Here is a 17,452-nt window from a genome sequence, read left to right as displayed (position 1 = left end):
TTTGTTTTCAAAATACACAAAGAACAAATTTGAATTGTTGATTTCTGAAGAAGTGGTACACTGAATCCCTGGCACCAAGTCTGTAAGTACCTTTTCTAAACTTTACTAAGTATCTGTTATATTACTGAGACTCTGCTATGACATTGTAGTGAAAGCTATATTGAGACTATAAGATTGAGACTGTAGCTAGGCTGAGATTTGCGAAAGCGAACTCTGAAACTCTATCTGTGCATAAAACTCTTAATACAGATAATTCGATAAATATAATGAGCACACGTGGTACTCGTGGACGGGGTACTAGGGGCCGTGGTAGAGGCCGTAGAGGGGCTCAAGCTGAGTCCCTTGCCTCTGATACTATACCTGTGGTGGACGCTAGTAAGACACCGGCATCGCCTATGACAGATAGTGGGACAAGACCGTATGATCGTATGGCTAGGGATGACGCACTGTCCCAAGCCATGCTTCGTATTCTGGAGAGGGTCGCTAGACCCAACACTGGTACCGGAAGCCGTGGGTCAGTTTTGGAACATCTCCGATCGAATGGAGCGGAAGTTTTTAAGGGCATTTCTGGAGTAGCCTTGAATGTGGCTGAGTACTGGTTGGAAGCCACGGAGAGAATAATGGATGACCTGGATTGCACGGCTGAACAAAAGCTGAAAGGGGCGATATCACTACTTAGGGAGGAAGCTTACCAGTGGTGGTTGACTGTGAAAGATGGTACCCAACTCGAGCGGATTACTTGGGAATTCTTTAAATCTGCATTTCAAGGGAAGTATGTTGGGGCAAGCTATGTAGATGCCCGGAGGAAGGAATTCTTAAACTTAACTCAAGGGGATCGGTCTATGGCTGAGTATGAGACAGATTTTTTGCGACTTAGCCAATATGCCCATAGAATAGTAGCAACAGAGTACGAACGTTGTGTTCGGTTCGAGAATGACCTCCGGGATAGTCTACGGGTATTAATAGCTCCACAGAGAGAGCGAGATTTTGCGGCATTAGTAGAGAAAGCTAAAATAGCTGAGGATGTGAAGCGCGCTGAGTGCCAGAGCTGGGAAAAGACAAGGAGTAGAAACAAAATAGATTTAAAGCCCTCCAATTTTGATCAAAGGCACAGGTAAAGTGCCAGGGCAGATGGGCCGGTCCGAGCTGAAGCCCCTGTTGCTGCTATTAGATTACAACCTTGTGTTGATTACGAGAAAAGCCATTATGGCGAATGCTGGAAAAGGATTGGAGCCTGTTTAAGATGCGGATCGATGGAGCATCGTTTTAGAGAGTGTTTTTGGAGACTAGATTATGGACAAACTACTGGTACGGGTAATATACATGGCCATGAGGTGGTCGAGTGACAAAAGGTCAGTAGCAATGGAATAGGTCGTGGTCGTGGAGCACCAGATAGGGGTATGGGACATCTTTGAGGCGAGATGACCACTTTGGTCTATCTGAAGATGTCATTGTGAGAATGGAGACGCTCTGAAAGCAGATGCTGGTACGTACTTCTCTCATGGTGTATTAATAACTTAATTTACAATTAGAGCTAGAGTGCACAGCAGAAGCATAGTGGTTTGACTTGAGTAATACAGTTAGTTGATAGTTGGAAATTTCGAGGACGAATTTTTTTTTAGGGGGATAGAGTTGTAACGCCCCAAAAATTGGGCCTAGAAGAGTTGGGCTTTAAGTTTGGGATTCGGATAGAAGAAAACTTGAATAATTAAGAAGTTTTAAATATTATCGTTTAAGAAAAAAAATTTGAATTAAATTACTACTAGAAAATTTTTACTATATTTATTATTACGATATTTTAAATTTTTACGAAATTTTAATTAGTATTAAGAGATAAATTATTATTATTAGAAAAATATTATTGTATATATCTTTGAAAATTTTTATTATTTCTTGTATTATTTGAAATTTTATTATTAGATATATTTATAAAATTATTATTATTAGTAATTAAATAAGTAACGAAGGGCTTATAGTGTGGGAAAAAGTCTAGGGGTTCGGCCTACAAAATTCTTAAATTTGGTTTCTTAAGGAAATCTGGGTAGTAGGCCTTATTAATAATTTGGGCTGAGTTTTAGCATAAAGGAGCACCTGGCCTAGTGGCTAAGCACGCTAGGAAGGCTAGGAGGTGCCTGGGTTCAAGGCACGGGGCGCGCAATTTAGGAGTTTTTTTTTAGTATGCAGATCGCGATTGGAATAAGGGTTAAGAGGGGTTGCAAGTATAATTTAACACAAGGAGCGTCTGTGGCACAATGGTAGCAGCGTGCTAGTCCTGCCAAGAGGTTATGGGTTCGATTCCAGGGGGAAGGTGAATTTTGTTTTATTTTTAGCAAGCCAGAACTGAAGCGGGTAAAGGTTAAAATTAAATGTGAAAGGATTATGTCATGAAAGGAACTTCGGTGCAGTGGCAAGCAACGTGTGTGTGGGGTTAGAAGGTCGCGTGGAAGGCAAAATTCTCTTTTATTTTTAAGCGGACTGGAGCTTCAGCAGGTAAGGTTTAAAATTAACTGTGACCTTATATTAGTAAGGAAGGAAGCCTGGTGCAGTGGCCAGTAGCACGGGCGTGGGCGCAAGGCGGACAGAGGTCTGGGGTTCGAGCTACAGTTCGTGCACGCAAGGTTTGGGATTTTTGCTGCATGCGTGGGGAAGGAATTGGGGTCTGATCAGGACTCTTGGCAGTATGCTGAAGCGGTGGAAACGGTGGGCTCGATTGGCTAGGAGTTTGAATGAAATTTAAACATTGGATGAGGCCAACAATCAAGGAAATTCGGGAATTGAAATTGGGAAAGAATTCCTATGCGTAAGACACTCTTTCGGCCATAGCTATATCAAATACCGTATATTTTGGCCTTTAGGATTCATTTTTTTTCCTTCTTCTATTTTCTATTCTTTTCTTTCCTTCTCTCATCTCTTCCCCTCTTCTCTTTTATTTCTCCTCTTTCTGATTCTCATCCTATCTTTTTGCCTAACCTAAACCCTTCATATTCTTCTTCTTTTCTCTCATAATTCTCAACAAAACTGGTTAGCCGAATTTCCATTGAAGCCAAACCTCTTTTCTTTCAAAACCAAAATCTTACTACTTTGAGGTACTGCAAAGGCCGAACCCTTGGTTGAGTATTTTCCTTTCTTGTGCGGTGGTTGAATCTACAATCGATTGGGAGTAGTGTCATAACAATATAGGTAAACGCTCAAATCTTTCTTTCGTTATTCATGAATTAAGGTAAAAGCCGAAAAACCCCTATATGCAAAGGGTGCCTGTTGATTGTACTCAAAGGGTTTAGTGGTGATATCTGATTTGTTTTCCTATAGTGTGGATTAAAGGCTACTAATCGAGGGCTTGGATATTTGGAAAAACCAGAATTAGATCTAGTCCATTTTTTCGGCAAAGGTAAGAACACTAGTGCCTAAAGTGTTAATGGTCGATTTTTGGTAAGGAGTTTTGCAGATAAATTGCTATGGATTCATAGTTAACGTACTAGTAATTGATTGTAGGCAGTTCGTGTATGGAACTCGTCAGCGTTTCGTCGCAAACAGGTGTGTAAACGACACCCACTCATAGACTAGATCGGCAAAAGCTGAAAAGCCGAAATGCCGGAAAGCCAGCATTTTTTGAACTTACGAGCGTGCGAGCACTCATGAGATGGTTGTTTGCTAGGTTTGGTAATCTAAAGCGGTATGATTGCAGAGTGCGCAATTTCGTGCACTTCGATATATTTGGGCTTAATGGGCCAAAAACGGGTTAATGGGCCACCGAGCCCAATTCAGTAAGACGCTCGGTAAGTGTTTTTGTTGATGCATTAACGGTTGTAGGATGTATATAAACCCTAAAATAGTGAATTTTACTAAAATACCCCTAAGTATGAAAATTACCATTTTACTCCTAGGTGCAAAATGACCGTCATACCCCTAGGGTTAATTTTGACTGAAATGCATGATATTCTGATTATGTTTGTTGTATGCCATGACATGTATATCTGTTACATGGGGTTGGGTTTTGTTATGGAGGAAGAACCCGTTCTGGTGGTTGTGCCACATATTCTGATATAAGCAGCTTTGCTGCGGATTATAGTTAGTGTCGCAACCGGTGCTAACACTATAAGTGTAGGGATGGCGTGGGTGATTTATTCCCCACAGGAAGTGTAGGGATAGACGGAGGCAAGTGCAGGATTGGATGGGGTTATCATGCATTAATCATATGAGACTGTTTTGTTATGGGCCAACTTATTGAAATGGGCCCAATTGTGTTAATATGGGCAAGACCCAATATATCTCGACTTGTAATAGGGCTACGGCCCAGATTGATACTGATATGGGGTAGGCCCAATATACTCTGATACTGTAAGGGGTTATGGCCCAGATTAATATTGATATGGGCTAAGGCCCGATTAAACGATTTGAATAGGGCTTAGGCCCAAGAAAGCTTGAACCGATTTGGGCTCTGGTTGGGATACTTTACACACTGAGTTTACCAAACTCACCCCCTTTCTCTTCCATCCTTGCAGGTGAGCCCTAGTTGGTGGACTTGGAGCTAGGCGGGATTCAGATTGGCCACGAAGATTAAGTTTCTGTTTTCTTTAAAATAAGTTTCGTATTTATTATTTTGATTATTTTTATTCTGGTTTAAGTTGTAATAAGGCCGCTCTTTTTATTATTTTTAATATTTTGGGTTATTAAATTGGTTAGCTCTAGGGCGCATTTTATAAAAGTTACTTATTTTCAAAATATCACGATTACCGAGTAAAGCTTCCGCAACGTAAATGTTTTCAAAGGAAATAAATATTTTAAATGGACTTAAACTTAATTTGTTGTTCGTGGACAAGTAATATGCTTTAAATGTGGCAATAGATATGTGCATGTCTAGGATTGGATCCATGAAGAGCTTGGTACTTAAGCAGTCCAATAGACTCACTTCCTCTTTTCTGGCTTCCTACCTGGTGTACATCTTCCATTCACTTTAATCTATAACGAAAATATTCTTTTCAAAGATTTTTAATTAAAACATGAGCTTTACAATAACGCTCCATTGAGTTTTACACCAAGAAGGGTTTTCAATGAAAACATGGTTTTCGAAAAACACTTTAATGTGACACGCCGAATTCGGCCGTAACGTCTGGGCCAGGTTTGGGGTGTTACACGTCCACTAAATATATTAAGATGGTATAATTGCCATTTTAATCTTTGGTCCTTGTTTCTAATTAAAAATCTATAGTAATTAAATTTTTACCATTTTCACAATTTAATCATTATATCTTAAAATATCACTATTTCAATAAAATTACTTATCCAATATTCAATTTCTCTATAATATAACTTCCTAAATATTTAATAAAAATATTTACGTTCTCAATTTACAAAAAGGAGATCCTGAAACCGTATTTTTCAACACCATTGTCTTTTGAGTCATTACAGGCTTAATTTATTTATTTTTTTTAAATTGTTACTAAGGCCTTTTTGACCCTTTAGCTTCATTAGTTTCAAAAATTTCTAATTTACTTCCAATAAAAGAGTAGGGTCAAATTTAATATATGTGTAAATATTGAGAGCTAAATTTTTTATTATACCTGATATATAAACACCAAAACAAACATTTAACGGTACAATTTTAAAGGAAGGGTTATTTTGCTCATTCATCTAATTTATAGAGACTAATTTACCTATTTTTCAATAGAAAAACTAAAATAGAATTCAAAGTATAGCCTTGGAGATTTTGTTGCACTTTCTCTTATTTTAGCCTTATATAATATGGACATAGCAAATAATGATATTGAATATCAGCGAAATCCATAATAAAAAAACCTTTATTTGCTATGTATCTTGTTCCACATGTCCTATAGCACCCAATCACTACAGCAAAACTGACTTTTAGCGGCGTTTTTTTAGGCCTTTAGCGGCGCTTTTAAGCGCCACTAAAACTATTTGCGGCGTTTTTACAAACGCCACAAAAAACGCCGCTAAAGGTCATGGCCTTTAGCGGCGCTTTTCCACAAACGCCGCTATAGGTCATGGCCTTTAGCGGCGCTTTTCCCACAAACGCCGCTAAAGGTCATGGCCTTTAGCGGCGCTTTTCCCACAAACGCCGCTATAGGTCATGGCCTTTAGCGGCGCTTTTCCCACAAACGCCGCTAAAAGTCATAAAATTTAAAAAAAATATTAAAAAGATCATGAAAATATAAAAAATTAAAATTCATTATCAAAATATTGAAAAGAATAATGTCCATAATTTAAATATAAAAATTTTCTATTAAAATTCATTATCAAATTAAAATAAAAATAAAAATATAGAATCAAAACTAAAATAAATAATAAAAATTAGATTAAATATAAATATAGAATCAAAATAATAAAACACCAAACTTGTATACTGCCCACCGTTATAAGTCACTAAAAGCAAGAAATACAAAATGACTTAATTCATGGAATTCACGAATGTTAACATCAGACATGAGTTTAAAACTTTGCCTTAATTCGAAAGGATGTTCAAAACCAGAATCCACAATAGATCGAAGCAGCTCTGGTTTCAGTAGAAAGTTTCTGAATCCCGAACTGTGAATTCTAACATACCCCCTACACCACATAAAAAAGAACATTGCTTTACACTAAAATTAGCAGATTATATTAGAACATTGTTTACCTTAAAAATATGTATAAATTAAAATCAACTAAGGCTAAAATACTTGAGGAAGTGCTTCGACACAGCTGCGATAAGTATAAAGCACTGATGCCATCTCCTTCCCATCCTGGATAAGTGTGTTCTGCCATGTCATCAAATACAAGATCAGAGACTAAAACAGAACACTAAAAAGTTTATCAACTCTCCAGAAGAAAGATCGTCCGAAGGATATTTTACTTGCTTTGCTCTGAACAATTCTCGTAATGCTGCAAGTACATGATATAAATGCCTAGAAATTTAATGGCTCAAATGATCACACAAAGTTATAAGACAGATGCACAAACCACAAACAAAATATTATGAACAAATAAATAAGATTATAACAGCAGTTGAAGCTTAGGATAACAAATCCCACAGTGTTAAAACACAAATAAATGATTTACCAGCAACTCTCTCAAGCATCCTAATGGTAATAGGCCGAAATTCTGAAGTTCAAGATAAGATTTCGAATTTCCAATCAATTGCAAGCATGTGTTTTACAACAATTGTTTTCCTTCATTCACAGGAGATATGACATATCCACCACCTGCAAATAAGCATCAAACAATAACGTTGTAGATTAAGTTTTGATTTTGCTGCTTTTAAAAATACATCTCCACATCGCTCCTTAACACACACACACACACACATAAAAAAAAATAGTGCATCATATGTGCAGCAACCCACAAATTTCTATGTGGTATACAAGAAAAATGGCGAAATTGATCAAACCAAACTAAAGCAATAGAATATGAACCAATGAGCAGTATCCAAATTGAGAAGCCAAAGATGCTAATTCAAACACAAACCAGTAAATTGCATGTGATCATGCACACATGAGCTAATAAGGAGACAAAGCTCTTGTATGCTAAATTTAAACCAAAACCAGCTCATGCGACTTATAATGTATTTACTTATGTATAACAGAATAATATGGTAAACTCAGAAAATGTAGAAAAGTTATCTTTTCTTATTATATATTTCAGGCATACATTACTTTTAAAAGTGCACGAACATAGCTTTTCTGCGGGGACAAGTCTTGTGAAACACCGAGTGATAGAGGATAACTGTCATAATATTAACCAAAATAAGTTAGTTTGCGTTTAACTTGATCTGTTCCAACTTTGAATACAAATGTTAAGAGTTCCCTCGAACAATTAGTACCATATGTTCCATCATCTTCTCTTCTCCAATAGCGCCGCAACAAGAGATCCTCCTTTTCATTGCCCTGCAAGTATAATGAGTTAGAGAAGACATATATCGAAATCTCCGACTTGCAAGATATAATGACTAAATCAAGTTTGGATCGACCAAGGTAACCAATCACTATAGAGTTGCTTGTGAACAATATCAAGATGACCATCAAGATGTTCAACCACACAACCCTTGTAGAAACAGAAGTCCTATCGCAACATAATTTGCAAAATTACCCTCGGTTTTAGAAAAAAAAGAAAGCATGCGGATAAGATAAAAAAATTGCTAGATGAATATTACTCTAATTTTGCACAACTTTAGGACATACAAGAGAGCATCGAAGAAGCAAAACAAATAAATATATATGCATTAAAACAGGCACCAAATCGATGCTAAATCCTTGCATAGAGTCATCTTGAATATAGATTTCTTCTTATGGTTTTGTGTAGCTAATAAACGTTTGTGGATTAAGAGTTTCTAAAGAGATTGGATTCATATTAACAAGGGAAATAATTACTTGGTTTCTATTTCTATCATCCATCAAACTTAAGTTGACATTTTTCTCTATTACAACAGAAGTGACACATGAGCTCTAACACTCATTTAAATATGGCCGAGAAGAATAGCAATCACAGTGCGATCTGTTCCAACAAATCACAATGATAGATCTACTATGATTGCTAATATGCATAGATCTAAAGTACCACTTGATATTGAAATTAAACCATGCCTCTTGCAAAAGAATATAAGAGCTTTATTTTAAGAAACTAAAGAGTAATTGGAAGCTTATTGTGATCTTGAGGGTCCAAGAGACATAAGTGTTTGAAAAATGGCTTCAAGTTTCATCTACAACGCCCACAGCCATGATTGCAGGATGGTCATCCCACGCCAATGGAGGAAGGAGAGAAAAAGTCAAATGCAATTGCACGAATATACTTGACTTGTGAATCAAAATCTACCAACCTTTCTATGAGAATCCTTTCTTTAGCTTCTTTAAGCGATCGAGACTGCATTGCCTCATAGTTTTAGACAAATAACTCAATCTAAAAATCACAAATATTTGATTTGTACTTACCATTTTGGCATCCAAATATTGTCCAAGGTGATGGTGCTACAACATCGATGTCACTCATCCATCTTCGTGGATGAATAAAGAGTCCATCAAGAGAATTATTGTGATGTTCATTATTTGAACCACTCGACCTGCATGCACAGTAATCCTTATAAGAAACCGATATATGGTTATAGGAACAAATATGAGAGAATACTTGATAAAAGGAGCATCATGTCCTATCACACTCATCAATACTTGATAGTGAATAATCATGTAGCCGGTCGGCTATGACCATGAGTACAATGGATAAGAATATATTTATTCGATTTCTGACGTAGGAGAAATTGTGACACCTGATAAACAAGTTACATGGAAGTTTCAGTAAATTGGTCACAACACACTAGGAGCAAGTAGCTCACCTCATACCACATGTAGATTAGCAACTGTACTACATGAATGAGAAGAAGTGGGGATGCATTACCGATTATGACATAAGTTCTAATTTATGTTTGTGATTACAACATAGTAGTTTCTTGTTTTTAGCATAACATGGAAACATATAACCCAGTGACCAGCCACAAATTTGGTTGTCAATTGATAAATGCATCATGGGAGTTGGGACTAAATCTATCACAGAAATTACATTTTAAGAAGAGATGAAGGCAGTGATTCTAGTAGATTCTGGAAATAACGGAAAAATATCATAGCAAAAAGTACCTCATAAACAAAGGTATTTATAGAAGCATTCTCAGGTACAGCATCCCTTCCCCTACATTGTATCTAGAACACAAAAATAAAAAATTAAGCCATGGCTGAAAGAAGTAAGAGAAGCATTAAACCATACTCTGAAACATCCACAAAAGAAGTAGTTTCTGGACGTTTGGGTTGGTTGATTTTTCTTTTTATCAACTCAAACCTAATTTTGTCTTTAACAATCTCATCTACTTCTTCATTGATTTCCTTTATTTTGGTAGCAATATTATAACGCTTGACAACTTAAGAACTCAAGAAAAGCATGAAACAAAAGGGCATACCTTCCGATTCTGAATGAAGCGAGCGAGAAGGATCTGTTTGCAATCTTGAATTGCGCTTTCCACTCATCTAATACATCTTCCATGTCATAAGAAACATATCTGAACTTGTCTAACCAAAGTTTAACCTGCTTTCTCCACGTATTCTTTCTCCTCTGCATCTTCAAGCTCCAACCGGTGTGCTTTAAAGTTGGTTTCAAGCCTTTTCACCTCTTTTCAAAGACCTTGCACCGGACTCCGTGCTTCGATTGCTTTATCAATGGTGATTGCGGTCATCCGCTCCAAGATCACCAAGCAATCGCTTCCGCCATATCTTCAAACACGATCGATATATTGGAAATACAAAATAGAGAGTTGCATCGACGTTCGATGGGTAACTAAAACACTGCGTAGAATTGATTTTGAGATATGGGTACTGCAAAAGCAGTGAGAATCAGTGGATGCGAGTGATGGAGTGTACTGTGAAAATGAAAATGAAAAAAAAAAAGAGAATCAAAGGGACTTCGGTGAAAATCAAAGGTACTTTGATTTGGGGATTTTGGGAAACCGATTTGAGGATATTGAATTGGGGGAAGTTTTATGGGATTTGGAGATTCAAGGTTTGGGGAACCAGAAAAACGACGCCGTTTTCAATCTATTAAGACATGTTTGTGGCGTTTTTTACAAAAACGACGGTAAATCATCTCTTTTGCGGCGTTTTTAAAAAACGCCACTAAGTGTGCAGCCTAATAAATTTTTTCTTTTATTATTATTTTATTATTATTATTATTATTATTATTATTATTATTTACTAAAATGGGTAAATTTTAATTTGGTCTCTCTAATATATTTAAATTTCAATTTTTTTGCATATACTTTAATTTTTAAAATTTAACTAATATTTAAAAGAATTAGATAAAATTTGAAATTTAAATTTTTTTAAATTTTAATTCTTTAAAATTTGAAATTATTTAATTTATAGATTAAAAACAATCAGTCATATACCCAAAAAACTTTAAAATTATTTTAAATAATAGTATTTCAAATTTTAACATATAATTTTCACACTAATTATCTTAAACCCTAAACCCTAACTCTTAACCTATGTCCCTTTAACCCTAAAACCCATACACACCTAAATCTTAAACCCTAAACCACATAACTCGTAAAACCCTAACTCTTAACCCCTAAACTTTAAATCATAAAACATAAACCCTAAACTTCTACCCCTTAACCTCTAACCCTTACCCCCTATCATCTAAACTTTAAACGATTAAAGTTTAACATATATTTTTATAATTTTGAAATGATTAAATCAAAAATTTTCCACTATTCAAATGGATGAAGTGCAATTTTACCTTTAAAATTTTTAAAATTTCAAAAACCAAAATGAAAAATTTTTCATTTTTAGAGGAGCACTGACCCTTTCAACCCCCTACTTATGCCCCTAAATATATATTAATTATATGGTTTAGGATTTAATTATTCAATATGATTCACTTGAGATTAACATACTATACACCCATGGCCATTAAACCTTAAACCATAAAACCCTAAACCATAGACCTTAAATATTAAACCTTAAACCCCAAAATAAATTTAATCAATATTAAGTATTGCTTCCATAATTTATTATGAACATAAGCTTTTACATTAATATCTATGTATATACACATCAACATCCATATGATGTTTTTTGGGGTTTAAGGTTTTAGGGGTTATAGTTTAGTGTTTATGGTTTTTAGGATTTAGGGGTTATAGATTAGTGTTTATGATTTTTTGGGGGTTTAGGGTTTTAGGGGTTATATGACCTTTAACGGCGTTTTGAGCATAAACGCCACTATTGCTCTGGTTTTTAACGGCGTTTTACCAAAAATGCCGCTATTGCTCTGTTTTTAGTCGCGTTTTTGGGAAAACGCCGCTATTGCTCTGGTTTTTAGCGGCGTTTTTACCAAAAACGCCGCTATTGCTCTATTTTTAGCGGCATTTTAGCAAAAACGCCGCTAATGTACAATTTTTGCGGCGTTTTTTGATAAAACGCCGCTAAAAACGCCGCTAAAGCCCTATTTTCCTGTAGTGAATGACCTCGAATACACATAAATTGAATCATTCTCAACCCTAAATAGGCATCCGTATCTCTGATAAGCTGAACTAGCAGCTAAAGGAGAGTCGAAACAAACAAGCTCATGTGTACAAGCCCCAATTGCTATGTCAACGAAAACCTTTACATTAACACTCAATCGAATCCTTGAAGAGGTAATACCGCATACAAGATCATCAAATTGTTGAAATTTAGCACCTACTGAACCTTCAAATCCACTTCCTTCAAATAACTCGATAGCAACCCATTAATTAAAACACAAAGAAAATGATTTCAACCTATTAGCTTTCAAAATTTTATTGTGGATATATAAGATTTCATGTTAATTTCTTGCACATTAATCTTTTTTTCTTAAGAATTATGTATAAAAGAAGTTTAAGAACAAAGATTAAATAGAACTAAATATGATTTTGTCTCTGTAGTTGCTTTATAAATAAGAATTTGAATTTCAATCGACTTGAAAGATATTAAAGAAATATGTATAAAATAACAATAACGGGTTTAAGAACAAACAAAAGAAAAGAAAAGAATTTGATCATCATTTCATATTTAAGTTTAAAACATACATTAAATAAGACATATATTATATATTTATTTTCAGTACTCTTAAATGTCATTTTAAGGCTGCAAATGAAAGCAATTTCTCCTTCTAAACATTGCATAACTTACATTACATAATATTAATTCAATTATCATTATCATTACCATTACCGGACATGTCCACAGAAAATAGAAAAGACTTGGGAGGTATTTCAAGGAGCTCTTCTTCACTTTCAAGCATCTTCAAAACTTTGGTCATTGTAGGACGATGTATGGGCTTCGTCTGTATGCACCAAAATGCAACAATTATCATTTTCCTCACAATTTTGTTTACATTTTCTGTCATGTTTTCAAGCTCTAGGTTCTCTCCTAATTCAAATTGATGATAAATCCATGAAGGAAAATAAATTTGACTTGAATTGTCAGCAAAAGCATTCAAATTTTTCCTCCTTCCCACAATTTCCATTAGCATCATTCCAAAGCTATAAATATCAGCTTTATACGAGATACCTCCAAGATTTTTATAAAGCAATTCAGGAGCCATATATCCTAGTGTACCTCGTGCTGCTGTGAGAGAAATAATGCTACTATCCACTGAATGCAACTTTGCAAGGCCAAAATCTGAAAGTTTTGGATTAAAGTTTCCATCTAATAGAATGTTATGTGGCTTGATGTCAAAATGTAAAATCTTCATAGCACAACCATTATGTAAATATTCAATGCCTCGACCCACTCCAATTGCTATCTCAAGCATCTTTTGCCAACTCAAGCTGCTACTTCCTGTTGAAAATATAAATTTATCTAAAGATCCATTTGTCATGAAATCATAGACAAGAGCTTGTGTTCTTCCCTCCACGCAAAAACCAACAATTTCCACCACATTAACATGATGAATTCTTCCAATAGTTGCAACTTCATTGATAAAATCTTGGCCGTTACCTTTTGATTCCTTAAGTAATTTTACTGCAACAAATTTGCCACTTCGAAGTTTTCCTTTAAACACAGTTCCATAACCTCCCTGACCTAATTTATTCTTGAAACCTCCTGTTATTCTCTTTAATTCAGTATATGAATATCTTATAGGAATAAAATTTATTTGACTTTGAAGAAAATTTTCAATCGAATCATCTACCGACAAATGTCTTCTTTTTAATTTATGTATGATAAAGACAGTTAAACAAGATATCCCCAAAAGTATCCGAGCGAGTATAATCCCTGTTTTCAAGAAAAAAGTAAGTAGAATCAAGCTACACTATCATTCTAAAATATGTATATATTTTTTTATTAAAATTTGGCTTGATTAATGCTTAACTTTTTTTTTTTTTGTATTGTTTTGTATTTGTTGAATCTATAATTTATTTTTACTTTTGAACTTTTCATTTTTATTGAAATAAGAAACACTAGATGTAACCTAATTTAAGCAATGTGCAAACGCTCTATTTTTCCAAAACAAACTCCAAAGCATAATTTTTATTTTGACCATAGTATCATAAATGTATCAATTCGAATTGTACATACCTGTTATTGTAACAAAAAAAATCAGTACTCCTGTTAAAAGGCAGATTAAAAAGAAAAAAAGGAATCGTTAATGCACAGTAGGAATTAGGACAGCAAAAGGCAAATCCATTAGTGATAACTATACGCTAATTAATGTAAAATTATTTTTTAGGGAGAATTAATTGGAAATTATTTTTTAGGAAAGCAAAAGCAAAGAGCATTGAATAAGGCTGGTTCGTATCTTGTGACAAGTTCAGTATGAAAAAAATTTAAAAATTAAAATCAGCAGAGAACTTTCTACAAAGCATGCCCACGTCTTACTAAACTTCTCTGCTTCCATATTCAGAAGAAAATTCTAAGTATGCTCAATGATCATGAAATTTATATGTTTAAAGGACTTATGTTTTTGTTTTAATTTCTTACAAGCTACTAAAGAGATATTGTGAGGACCAATCCGCGAGCAAATGGACAACAATGGGAGCCAAAAAAGCCTTGAAATTTCATTCATAAGGTCCAAGGAATGATGCCACACATGTGTTATTTAGCCAGGAAGAAATCGAAGAGTTTTGAGAATGATGCTTCAAGATCAGATGGAATGTTTTTAATAGTTTTATCAATGAAATTCAACGTAGTTTGTAGTTTGGTGCTTTTTTTAGTTTTAAATGTTAGTATATTGAAATATGTATTCTAGCATGCCTTCATTTTTAATGTTTGCAATATTTCAATTTTTGCAATATTTCAATTTTTTTTTTTTGTCTAAAATGGTAAACTACACTTGTTGCCATGTGTATTTTTGGTATTTTGATTTTTCTTTTAGTGTTATAAAATCGCGCGATAGCGTATTAATTAGTGTCTATTTTTCTTTGAAATTTACAATTCCATCAACAAGGTATTAGAAAGAAAAGAAATCTAGTGATATTTTATATTAGCCAACTCTGTAAAACAACACATACCTTCACTGCGTGGAACAATAAAGTTTGAGGGTGAGTGGAGAATAAGAGACCTCATGCTTTGTACATATAGAAAAAGCCCAGTCACTAGCCGCCAGTACAAGGATTTCAGTCTGAAATTTTCAACAAAGCAGATTAAAGAAATCATTGATTTCTTGATAAGACCATGAAATAATTAATAGGACATAATAGCGGTAATATAAGACTAATTTGGACTACATTTCATTTTCAACACTGATTGTGATTTTTTGTTACTAAAAAAATATTTCTAAAAAATGCCTCACACGTTAACAACTGAGCTCCAATCCTGTGGGTCATGATTAAAACTCCATGAAATTGGGACACCCATCATCAGCTTTTGGTAAATATCAAAAGTAGAGAGGCCACCGATGTTATGAAGACCGATCGGAACCAGCGCTTCAACAGTGCAAGAGGGATGAAAAGCAGAGGGTACAGTTCCTCCATCCAAAAAATACAAGTAATTATTATTAGTTGGCGGAAAGGAAGAGCAACGAGAAGCATTTATGTAATTAGCCCCACACCAAGACTTGTTTATCTTCATACTGCAATTCATGACAAACATCTCTCCATAAGTAGTTGTATCGAATCCAAACTCAGATGGAAGGGAACTTAGAGGAATAGAGCAGTTATTATGGCTGTCCACATTCACATCTACAATATGAATAGTTTGGTTATCATAAAAGATGTGTTGGACATGGAAACTCCCATGTTCCATAGGGAAAATGGTGCGGTTATTGTCGCACACCAGCTCAAACATCTTACGACCACAGCTACGAGGCTGAGTTTTTAATCGAAAAGGGTAACTGATGTTAAGGTTTCCACAAAAAGTGAATCCACAAGGCTTGTTTATGCTTCGAGCGGTGCAAGCCTGAGGAAAGAAAGAGAAAGCAAGGGCCAGGAGTTGCAGGAGGAGCCAAAATAACGCAAGTTTTGGTGTTGCCATCCTGAACCTCAAGTGTGAGTGGCAGAGAAAGGAGATTTATATATCTAAGGACGTTTGTTTAATTTATATAACTCCAAACCCAAACTTTAATCATATATATTTCAATAATTTTTTTAAGATTTTAATAAATCCTTAAGGTTTTTTTTTTAGGTCAATACATAAGGAAGAAGATAGGAAGATGAGATTAAGGATATATATTATCTAAGGATGCTAGTTTAATGTAATACAGGCTGAGGCTAACCTAACCAAATGCAAACTCTAGTATCTTCATGAATAAAAATCACCTGCCCTAGTTAGGGGTGAGTAAAATTCAATTCGACTCAAAAAAATCGAAAAAAAGTTCGAATTTCGAGTTAAACGAATCGAGTTATTCGAGTCAACTCGAATTTTTTTTCGAATTTCGAGTTCGAATCGAGTTGAGTTTTCAAATTCGAATGACTCGAATAATTTGAATAATTCGAATATCAAACTATAATATTTTACATTTTTACCCTAAACTTTTAAACCTTTTTACTTTTCCCTTAAAACTTTTACTCCTTCCCACTTTTCCATTAAAATTTTTACTTCCCTTCTATCCCAACCCCCTAATCTACCCAAAATTCATTTCCCACCAAAATTTTACTTTCCTGTTTACTTTTTCTCAAAATTTTACTCCAAAAAACCTTCAAAACTTTTTATTTTCCCCCATAATTTTTACTCCCTCCCACTTTCTCCTTAAAATTTTTACTTCCTTCCAATCCCACCTCCCATCTACCCCAAATCCACCCCCCAATTTTTTTTAATATTTTCCCTCCAAAATTTTACTCCCCTTATTTACTTTCCTTGAACTTTTATCCCCAAAACTTTTTATTTTCCCCTAAATTTTACTTCTCACCCTTTACTCTCAAATAAAAATCAAAATTATCCAAAAAATCACTAAGCATAAATAGTAATAATTTTATTTATATCTACTATTTATACTATTAATTAAATTTCACATTTTATATTATTTATATTATTGAATTGTTTAGTCATATTGAATATTTATATTAAAATTGAATGATTAATTATGCCATTAAATATTCATGTTAAAATTTTATATTGATACTAATTTCACATTTTATCTTTAAAATAACTTTTATTAAAACAATCACATTTTTATATTTAATATATTTTTAATTCTAAAATACATAGTTACAAGAATCAAGATAATTGAAACAACTAAGTAAGCAAAGAAGCTAACCCGTATATAAAAAATTAATAAATAAATTATGAGGTGATGAAAGTTAATAAAAATTTTGATTAAGGTGGACAAATTTTATTACGATAGGTGACAATGGTTACAAGGACCCAAAATTATTTTTTAAAATTTAACTCGAACAAATATATTTGATTCGAATTCCATCTCACTCGACTCGATTCGAGAAAATTTCAAATCAAATTAGGATGATAAAATATGATTCGTCAACTAAATTAACTCAAAAATTTTTCATTCGATTCGATTCGATTCTATT

The 17,452-nt window shown here is 34.3% G+C and overlaps 2 protein-coding genes across 2 annotated transcripts; one reads left to right on the top strand and one right to left on the bottom strand.

The window, feature by feature from the left end:
• The first annotated feature begins 395 nt into the window (after positions 1-395).
• Positions 396-1,242, top strand: LOC108481154 (uncharacterized). The gene is made up of 2 exons (XM_017784317.1): positions 396-1,114; positions 1,197-1,242. Exons 1-2 carry the CDS (start codon positions 396-398, stop codon positions 1,240-1,242), a joined length of 765 nt encoding a protein of 254 aa, XP_017639806.1.
• An 11,400-nt stretch (positions 1,243-12,642) lies between these two features.
• LOC108481156 (rust resistance kinase Lr10-like) lies at positions 12,643-15,959 on the bottom strand. Its single transcript, XM_017784319.2, has 3 exons — positions 15,280-15,959; positions 14,999-15,108; positions 12,643-13,763 (listed from the first exon to the last, which is right to left on the bottom strand). The coding sequence occupies exons 1-3, from the start codon at positions 15,957-15,959 to the stop codon at positions 12,694-12,696; spliced, it is 1,860 nt and encodes a 619-aa protein (XP_017639808.1). The 3' UTR covers positions 12,643-12,693.
• Positions 15,960-17,452: the final 1,493 nt, after the last annotated feature.

This window comes from Gossypium arboreum, chromosome 1, assembly GCF_025698485.1.
Source record: "Gossypium arboreum isolate Shixiya-1 chromosome 1, ASM2569848v2, whole genome shotgun sequence".
NCBI lineage: Eukaryota > Viridiplantae > Streptophyta > Magnoliopsida > Malvales > Malvaceae > Gossypium > Gossypium arboreum.
Note: the sequence above shows the minus strand (reverse complement) of the source record. Positions and strands in the feature narration are given on the sequence as shown.